Source organism: Morus notabilis, unplaced genomic scaffold (assembly GCF_000414095.1).
Source record: "Morus notabilis unplaced genomic scaffold, ASM41409v2 Scaffold503, whole genome shotgun sequence".
NCBI classification, from domain to species: Eukaryota; Viridiplantae; Streptophyta; class Magnoliopsida; order Rosales; family Moraceae; genus Morus; species Morus notabilis.
In genome coordinates, this window is record NW_010366489.1 from 409,572 (window position 1) to 419,835 (window position 10,264).

A 10,264-nucleotide genomic window follows, 5' to 3' on the forward strand; every position below is an offset into this window, starting at 1 on the left:
TAAAGCAGCTATCATTCGCGCAACTTCCATACGATCTACTTACGGATCGTATTTCCAAGTGGTTAGACCACCGGTTGCGCGATCAAAAGATAATTGTGTTTGGCAGAGTTCGGGTCCGCTAGATTGGCTAAGCTTTTGAAGACACTTTTCAGAGTGTCGTCTCAAGTGTGTGGTGCCATGAATAGTGTCACCTTGTAATTTAGATAAACAATATTTACACTAAGCTATGTTACCTTCATTATCCACCTCATCAATTACGTTGAAGTGATGCCAAACTGTCGAGGTACACTTGCATTTCCTCCTGGAGGTTGCAACACTTGCCGACGCAGACGCAGACACAGTCGCACTCGCCGCTTTTCCACGCCCACCACCATTATTGCGACCACGACCTCCAGTACGTCCACCAGGGCTCGGATTAGTAGATTCCTGCGTAACAAACTCATTAGTGGGAAATTGTCCTTCTTCTACATTGTGTTGGGCATCAACGGGAATACTACTATAACCAAAAGGATCCATTATAAAAAAATAAGATGGATTTGAGAGAGAGAGAGCTTTAGGATAATGTGATAGTTTTTAAAAAATTGTGAGAGAGATTAAGAGAGATTGAGAAAGATTGAGAGAGATTGAGAGAAATTAAGAGAGATTGAAAGAAATTGAGAGGGATTGAGAGAGTTTGAGTGAGAAAAATGTGTGGGGGATGGGGGTATTTATAGGAAAATTTTAGGGTTAAAAAATGATTTAAAAAAAAAGGGATATAACGGCTATTTTTGATTTTCGGGAAGTCGGACAACTCGGGCAGTTCGGGCAGATCGGGTTTTCAGGCAGAATTCGGGCAAAAATTCAAAAAACTAGCCATTCGGGTAATTCGGGCAGTCGGGCACCTCGGGCAGATCGGGTTTTCGGGCAAAAATTCAAAAAACTAGCCGTTTTCGGGTAATTCGGGGCACCTCGGGTAGTTCGGGCACCTCAGGTTTTCAGGTAGAATTCGGGCAAAATTAAAAAAAGTAGCCGTTACGCACATTTCGGGCAGTCGGGTATCGGGCATTTTTCGGGCACTTTGGGCACACGGCATTTTCGGGCATTTTTCGGGCTGGGCAGTTCGGGCATGGTCGGAAAAATTCAAAAAAATTCCGGCGGAAGGCAGTAAACGGCGATTAGAAGGCAGCGGGCAAAGGAGAAGATGTAAAATTCGAGCTGCCCGAGCTTGAACCCAAAAATCAACTCTTGGCGGGCGAACAATGGGCTTGCCTGCCCGAGCTCGAAAAAATTCAGGCTTCGGGCAGCCCGCCGACCCGAACTTCCAACACTGCTTTTGGGCCCTATTTTTTTATTTATTTTTGGGTCCTTTGTTTCTTATTTGCTCTTTTAATCTTTACTTTTTTTCTTTTTACCCTTATTTAATTTTATTATCATTTTAGTGCCTATATTTTATTTTATTTTATTTTATTATCAGTTTCCAAAAATTTTCATCCCCTTTTGTTTTTGCTTTTGAGTCCTCTTTTCTTTTCTATTTGTTTTTAGGTCGTCTTGTTTTCTTATTTGCTCTTTTAATCTCTAATTTTTCTTTTTCCTTTCATCCTTATTCAATCTTATTATCGTTTTAGTGCCTATATTTTATTTTATTTTCAGTTTCTAAAAAGTTTCGTCCCCCTTTTTTTTTTTTTGCTTTTGAGCCCTCTTTTCTTTTCTATTTGTTTTTAGGTCGTCTTGTTTTCTTATTTGCTCATTTAATCTCTAATTTTTCTTTTCCCTCTCACCCTTATTTAATCTTATTATCATTTTAATACCTATGTTTTATTTTATTATCAGTTTAATCCCTTTTATACCTCTTTTCTCGCTCTCTTTGTTTTGTTTTTTTTTTGTTTTGTTTTGTTTTTTTTTTTTTTTTACTTCTCTTTCTTCATTTGTTTTTTCCCTTCCTTCTTTACTTGCTTTTAAAGTCTTTTATTTTTGTTTTGCCTTTAGTGCTCATTTTTGTTTTTCTTATTTCTCTTCCTTTTATTCATTTTTGGGTCCCCTTGCTTTTTTATTTACCTCTTTAGTTTCTTATTTTTGTTTTTCCTCTCACCCTTATTTAATCTTATTATCATTTTAGTTTTTTTCTTTACTTTTTTCCTTTTGTTTTTTTTTGGTCCCCCATCCTTTTTTACTTGCTTATTTAGTCTCTCATTTTTGTTTTCTCTCTTACTCTTTGATTTTTTTATCATTTTTTAGAACTATACATTCTGTTTTTTTTTACGTTTTTTCTCTCGCTTTTCTTCTGTTTGTCGTTTTTTGTTTTTTCTCTCCCCTCATGATCTTTATCAGGTTTTCCCAATATACATTCTTGCTGATTTCCTCATTTGCATTTTTTTAAAGATTTCTATAGTGTAGTCTTTTTTTTAATGCATTTTTGTTAAATTGTTTTTTCCACTCTCATGTTCCCATTTAAATATAGTTTTTCAAAAGAGTTTCCACTTAATTTTTTTCCGTTGTGCAATTCTTATTATTTTAAAAGTTATTCTTAACTAACAACTAATTAAGATCTCTATTATTAAAAATATAAACAATAACACAATAATTAAAATTTAATATAAGGATGGAACCTAAAAAATTACCCCACGTGCATCGTACATGGCCTCAAATTTTAGTTTCAAATTGAAAATACTAGCCACACCTATTCTAGTTTCAAAAAATAGTTTTGAATTATCAATCTTTTATTAGTAGGTGCAAAATGATAACTCATAAGTTAGCACAAAAATTAATATTAGAGTCGGTGTCTCTAGCATTATTCAATTGTGGAGTTGTTTATATTAATTGTGTCTAAAACTTTATGGTTTGTAAGTAAATGTATTGTCAGGCAAGATGATCTATAGTGCCTCTGTATGAAAGTTACTACTATTTCTTCTTCGTTAGCATTACTGTTTTTAAATGTATAAGAGTTGTGTTCGAATTACGACATAAAATAACATACAAAAGGTTTATGATAAAATGTAAATAAATTAGTTGAATGGTAGTTCTGTTCAAAAGTCCATCTTTGGGGGTGCGAAATTGTGATGTGTTTCAAAAGGGATTTAATTCACTAATGTGGCCAAAATATTATAATGATATTGTTGAATATTTGTGGAAGTAGAACTAAGAACTTATTCTTAGTAGATGGCAGTATAATGGATTCATTAATTGGAGCCCTGTAATACATACTAATAAACACATTACACTTTTGTAAACCTTCAAGGTTTATGCATATTTATAATGATCATTTTTTGAAGTCGCAAGATTTGACTCTGGGTATGACGGCCTTGGGCATGCATGTATATATGGTTGTAATAGAAATAAAAATAATACATTAATATACATGTATAGATGATACTATATAAATAATATGGTTCTAAAATTTTAGCTTTATTAATTGCCAAGGTCGTGATAGGTAAGGTGAAATAGTTTAGATTTGGTATGTATTATAATGTATGTGTGTCTAATATTTGACTAATTGACATGTTGCTACGGCCGAGGACGCAGAGAAATTCCATATGGCCAGTGTACGTACGTAAGCTACTTCCAGGTCCAATTTTTTGTAAAAACGTTTGCACCTGTCGTTAAAAAAAATGAATATGCACCAACTGAGAAAGGCTAGTTTAATAACTTGTTTAGTTCGCTGATTCGAATTTTTAATTTGAGTTTAGATGTGACTTTATATAAGAGTTTTTTATTGTAGTAAAAAAGTTAAATATGATTATTTCTAAAAACTTTTTACTGTAACAAAATTCAAATCGGTAAAATGAACGGATTTATCGTTATCTTATTTCTTCTTCTGCCGCATGTTATTTCACTTCCCAGTAAATATAAAGGATAATTATAGACCATTGTTTTGCCTTCTTACTACAACTTTGCCGCTTTCTAGTATAACAAAATTCCATTATAATATTTCTTACTTTTGTATTATTTTATAAATATGTTGAATGTTTTTTTTTTCTTTTTTGATTTTTCCTCTTTAAATATAGTTGGTTACTTTTTTAGGAGATTCTCTGGTATGCTTAACGTACTGATAGTTTAAATTTTTTTAACCGTTAAATTTATTTATTTTTTAATTTTTACGTAATTTTATGTAAATCTAAAAGATAAAAAACTTAACCTATCAGTACGTTACGGTACTACAGAATACAGAAGGTTCCTACTTTTTTTGTAGAAACATTCATCAACATTGTTTGTAAATCGTTAGGCAATTTTAGAAAACACCTTAAGAAAAAAATCTTTGGGCAATCTTAGAAAAGACCTTTTCTTTACACATTAAATACACATGTCGTTACTTTTTATTTTTATTTTTCTCGTGCGTTTTTTCTTTTTATGGATTTTATCATGCTTATTAGATCCCAATAGAACTCCGGCAGAAGGTCCCTACTTTTTTTCTAGAAACATTCATCAACATTGTTTGTAAATCGTTAGGCAATTTTGAAAAAGACCTTAGAAAAAAAAATCTTTGGGCAATCTTAGAATTTAGAAAAGACCTTTTCTTTACATATTATATACACATGCTGTTACTTTTTTTTTTCTTTTTCTCGTGCGTTTTTTCTTTTAATGGATTTTATCGTGCTTTTTAGATCCCAATAGAACTTAAAACCCGCTTAGAAAAATATATGTTCTGTTAGGATCATTATGCTATATATATAGTGTATAATTATAGTAATATAACGCAATATACTTATATATATATTATAGTTGGATAATATATTTTATATGTATATGTATAAAGCTTATATTTTTAACATTTATTGTACGTTATGCATATTCTTTTAAAAATCGGTTCGAAGTCCAACGGTATTTAAAGAAGGAAAAAAAAGATAAAAAAAACATTTCAAAAAAAAGGAAAATAGATACAATAAAAATAAAAAAGTGAGTAATATATTATGATGGATGTTGACGGTCAATTTTCATCAACAAGACCGTACCGGATTACCCTGCGGTGACTTGTTGGGTTACCAATTTAAAACTTGTAATTTAACTATGTATTAGAGTTTGAGTGGATGTTTTGTGAAGAACATATGATGAGCAGTGTAAAAATAGTGCTTGAATAGGAATAAACACCCACCAGTTTTGAGTGGTTCACTCTGTTAATTAAGAGCTACATCCACTGTAAATTGTATTATTCTTTTTGTTCTCTCTTGACTACATTCGACCAACCTCTCCTTTCTTCTGGGGTTTAGCCCCTTTTATAGCTTATCAGGTACATATGAACATTTGGGCTGCTTCCAGGGCTCTTTTGACGGTTCCTTCCAAGTGGTCCATCCACTCGAGTGGCATACCATCTCGTTTGACTAGAATGTAGCCTGCCAGCGCCTTTTGGACTGTTCATTCACCCAATCTGTCACTTATTACGACTCTGCAGATCCCCTGTAATCTTCAACCGTCCGTTTTAGGCGGTTTAGGAGTTCATAATCATTTCCTGTGCCACTGACTTTCTCTAAACCTAGACGTAACTTCAAGATTTCCAACTTGTCATATCAGGTCTTTCTTGGGGCGTGGGCCTAATCATCTACGTTCTGCCCTCGGCGCTCATACCGTATTAAGCAAGATGTAGCCTCTCTCTCTGTCGACCCTATCACGGATCATATAGGTCTCGACCGTATGTAAGGTCGACGGTCATAGATGATCGACCCTTTCATATCATAAGGGGGAGGGGCACAAGTTCTAGGCGCCGACAGCTACCTGACGTGACCAGTATAAGGCCACGTGTTGTATGGTCGTCATCCGACTTGTCGACGCACGTTTTCCTACACAACAATAGAATTTTATAATATTAACATGTGGCATAATTGGTTGAATAATGGTTTATAATTATACTTTATTTTTTTTGGGAAGTGAAATGACATGTAGCAGAATAATAAGTAAGAGAGTGAGAAATTAAGTGATAAAATGAGTGATGTTAATATTTCTCGCACCAACTTTATGGCCAACTTTTTTCTTTGTTTTTTTCTTTTTAAAAAGAGATTAAAAAATGATTTTTGTTTTTTATTTTTCGTTTGTCTAGAATGAAAATCCTTTTGTTTTCGATCGGGATAATTCCAATCAGCCACAAAAAAATGGATCCCATGCCATGTGGACCCCACCTTAAGTCTGACGGATATACATACATGGCATGGGGACTTTTAGAGAAATGCTCAAGGGTGTTAAGCAGCATTATTAGGTGTTAAGCAGCATTGCGGAACTCATTTTTTTTTTATTAAATAGTGGTGTTTAGTGTCGTGTAACATTGCTAAGACGTTTAGGAACGACTTCACTGACTGTGTCAAGTCATCTAACATATAATTCTCTTCTTGCACGGGAGATCACCGTAGTCTTTAAGTTATGCATTGCTCCTTAAAGTCCAACCAAACCACAGCTAAAGCTCCACCACATTTTCACTTCCTCTCTGTCTAATCTCTTCTCTTCATCCAAATATCATCTCCCACCATCAGCCATGGCTGAAACATCAATAACAACTTCACCACAACCCCAACAACCAGTACTAAACTTCACCAACGTACTCTCCGAATCAAGGCAACTGATCAAATCTCAACCTTGCCACTTCTTATCCATCCTGGCCTCCACTGTCTATCCCTTGCTTCGAGTTCACTTCTCTTACTCCGTAGTTTCCCAAAACAACTTCCTAAATCAAACTACTAATAGTACTAATTTAGTTCCTGATCATGATCAACGAAACCAACCGGCCAATATCGTTCTCATCAACGCACTTTTACTTATCCTATCATTCTTCCTCTTCCACTTAGTCCTGTTAGCATGCACCGTCGGATCAATCACCTACACCGCTTTCCACGGCCTCCACCGCCAACCCATCAAGCCCAAATCCATTATCAAGTCCCTCTCCACTTCCTTCTTCCCGCTCTTGGCCACCACTCTTCTCGTCGACGCAATCATTTTCGCGATTAGTATCATCTTTGCAGTCTCGCTCGTTTTGATGATCATTATAGCTTTGTTGTTATGGTTTCCTATTGATGCCTCTTCATCTTATTTCACCGCGATCGGCGTGATGATGATTCTTTTCGCCGCAGTGGCGATATATCTGCAGGTCAATTGGGCTCTGGCATCTGTAGTTGTGGTGACAGAATCAACTTCGGGGTTTGAAGCCTTGAAGTGGAGTCAAACTTTGATCAAGGGAAGGAGAAGTCTTGTCCTGTTTTTGTCCGTGGTCTTGTCCTGCTTTTTTTTTTTTTTTTTTTTTTTTTTTCTAAATATTCTTCATTACTAGTAACTGATTGATAACTCCATGAATGGAGTTATTTAGATTAAAAAATATGTTGTTCTTCAGAATTTATTTAATTTTTAATATTTTTACTTTATTTTTATTTCATTTTATTTTATTTAGAATTAATTTTATTTTTTAGTTTATTTTATGTAATTTAATTTTGTGTAACAGTAGAGTTTAAGTGAAAAGTTTAAAATGTAATGGGATCAAAATACAAAGAAAAAGGAGCTAAATTTTCTGCTTCGCGCTCCACCAATACTGCGTGCACCCTCACTCTCAGTCTCTCCACTTCTACCACATGGATCCCACTAGCTCCTTCACCACTCCTAACTCGCCACATGTCCAGAAACCCTTGTGCCTCTCTCTTGCTTCACGCATGCAAAGGAATAGGAGGGATTAATATCCCATCTTTTGGGCAGCCGCAAGAGACAGAGGGAAGCCATCTCGCTCCCTTCTTCCAGCCCTCATACGAGAAGCCACAGAGAGCAAGAGGGGAAGAGAGGAATGAAGAAAAGAAAAAAAAAATATATATATATATTTTTAGAGTTGTAGGATTTTATTTTTAGGAGTTATTTTTAGTTTTAGATTTAGATAATTTTATTTTGTAAACACCGTTAAAGATGGCATTTTGGAGCTTCAAGAAGGAGGAAGATGAAGATTTTGGGAAGAGATTTTGGAGTTCGTGACACCTCCATTTGGTGATTTCTTTCCCATCTTTATTCTCTTTATTTTTGTAATTTCTAAAAAATGATGAAACACTTGATGTTATTTAGTTAATTTTGTGAGCTAAGCTCCTAGTGGAACTAAGATTGTGATGTTTTAGTTTTTACTTTTGGATTGTTTATGGTATTTTTGTGCTTGCTCATTCATGTGTATTTACTTGCTTAATTTTTATTTTTGATGGAAATCAAATGTAGAACTAGACTTAGATTGATTTGGAAAAATTAATTTAGGTTGGACTTTACATGGATGATGCATGTTCAATATAGGAATATATTGATTTGTAGAAGGTATAGGAATATATCGTTTACCTTGTATAACCTACTAAACCCGAACTTGAAATTGGAATTCCATGAACTATATTCACATAGGAATATGATGAAATTGGATTGAGGAATTATAGTCATAATTAATTCGGAAGAACTTTATGCACAAATTTGAGTTTGGTTAACTAGTACAGAATGCTGTAGCATTCCTTTAGCACAGCTTTAGCATTTTGCAATCAAGGAGAAATTAGGAAGTCTTAGTTCGATTATTTACAATTGCTTGCATTTTTATTTTCTTTTAGTTATAAAAATATATAAAAACAATCCTAGAAGCTATCAATATTGATATTTAACGAAAGCTAAACACAATCATCGTGAGATCGATATTCATACTTTTGTACACTTTATTATTTGTGCGATTCGTATACTTGTGAGTTTTCACGTAACACTGATCTAGATCATAAACGGAAGTGCTTGTTCTTATTGGTATTGATTGTGAAAATTATGGTCCCTTCGAGTTTCAAATCGCTGTTTATGCTATTTGAAATGGTTGTGAAGACAGTGATGTACGTATATTGCAGATCTATTCATGATGGAGAGAAGTTTGGCTACGTCAGATTGCCCGCTGATATTCATCATGAGAAAGTTGCTAATGATGGAGTTGTTTAATTATGATGATTATGTGTCTAAATTAAACTTAAGTACTTATTATAATGAGGTTTAGTGAGTCACGAACTCTATCTGAAAACTACTACTTTTTCCTCGCAGTGACTATTGTTTGTTTAGTTACGTAAGTCCATCAACACCCCTAGTGGTAAATGCAAATATTTGAAAATTGTGATATGTTTCAAAAGGGACGCCATTCACAAATGTGACCCTTGAGATGTTTCTTGAATATTTGTGGAAGTAGAACTAAAAACCTAAAACCTCTTTGTTAAGTTGTAGAACGTAATTATACCTGAGGATTATTAATGAATGAATATCACCTCAATTAAAGCTTATACTATTGAAGAAGAGAAAAACAAACTACAACCACCACCAAAAAAAAAAAAAAAAAAAAAAAAAAAAAAAAAAAAAAAGAAGTGAATCTATATAAAAGTAAGCCAATATAATCTCTATACACATGAAATTTCAAAGAATTAAGACAATAAAACCACCACATCCTATTACAATTAATGATTCCAAAATTAATTCAGGCACGTATACTTGCTAATAATAGAAATAACAATAACATATGTATACATAAAATATGATATGGCTCTAAAATCTTAGCTTTATTAATTGCAAGCGCACGATCACCAAAATTAAATTGTATGAGATAAGGCGGGGTGGGGTTTAGATTTAGCATGCAAATTATATATGTGTGTGAATATTAGCTAATGTCGCAATATTGATGGACGACGCATAGAAGTGGGGCGTGGATTAACTAGTATATATGTCTTAGGTGTAACCTACTTTGATAACCGATTTTTGTAAAATAACGTTTAGAACAGTATATATTGTTGTAAAAAAATAAAAGAAAATAGAAATAGCTTAAACATGATTTTGTTTATGTATTAAAGACTTGACTGACGGGGTCAAGTCGTCAAACAAATATAATTTTAAGTTTTGCTTTGCTCACTTGTAACTCCAACCAAACCACAGTTAAAGCTCCACCACATCTAGCTAACCAAACCCTGCAAACTCTCAGTTTTCGATTTCACTTCCTCTCTGTTTTATCTCCTCTTCCTCCAATATCACCTCCCTCCATCAGCCATGGCAGAAACGTTAATGGAAACTTCACCACCACCCGAACAACCAGTACCAAACTCCACCAACGTACTCTTAGAATCTAGGCAACTCATCAAATCTCAACCTTGCCACTTCTTAGCCCTCTTCTTCCTCTTCCTTCTCCTTCTCTCCATGGCCTCCGCCGTCTATCCCTTGCTTCGAATTCACTTCTCTTACTCCGTAGTTTCCCGTGAAAACTTCCTAAATCAAACCGCTAATAATACTACTTTAGCTCATGATCATGATCAACGAAACCAACCGGCCAATTTCCTTCCCACCGACACTCTTT

At 34.3% G+C, this 10,264-nt stretch overlaps 1 protein-coding gene across 1 annotated transcript; it reads left to right on the forward strand.

Annotated features, from left to right (window-relative positions):
- The first annotated feature begins 6,433 nt into the window (after positions 1-6,433).
- Positions 6,434-9,108, forward strand: LOC21398801. The gene is made up of 2 exons (XM_024173666.1): positions 6,434-7,162; positions 8,641-9,108. Exons 1-2 carry the CDS (start codon positions 6,434-6,436, stop codon positions 8,872-8,874), a joined length of 963 nt encoding a protein of 320 aa, XP_024029434.1. The 3' UTR covers positions 8,875-9,108.
- Positions 9,109-10,264: the final 1,156 nt, after the last annotated feature.

Excerpts from the sequence above, each read along its gene's own strand:
- LOC21398801 (XM_024173666.1), top strand. The coding sequence starts at position 6,434 with ATGGCTGAAACATCAATAACAACTTCACCACAACCCCAACAACCAGTA. Across the intron at positions 7,163-8,640 it reads TTGTCCTGTTTTTGTCCGTG|TTTTCACGTAACACTGATCT; the intron begins GTCTTGTCCTGC and ends TATACTTGTGAG.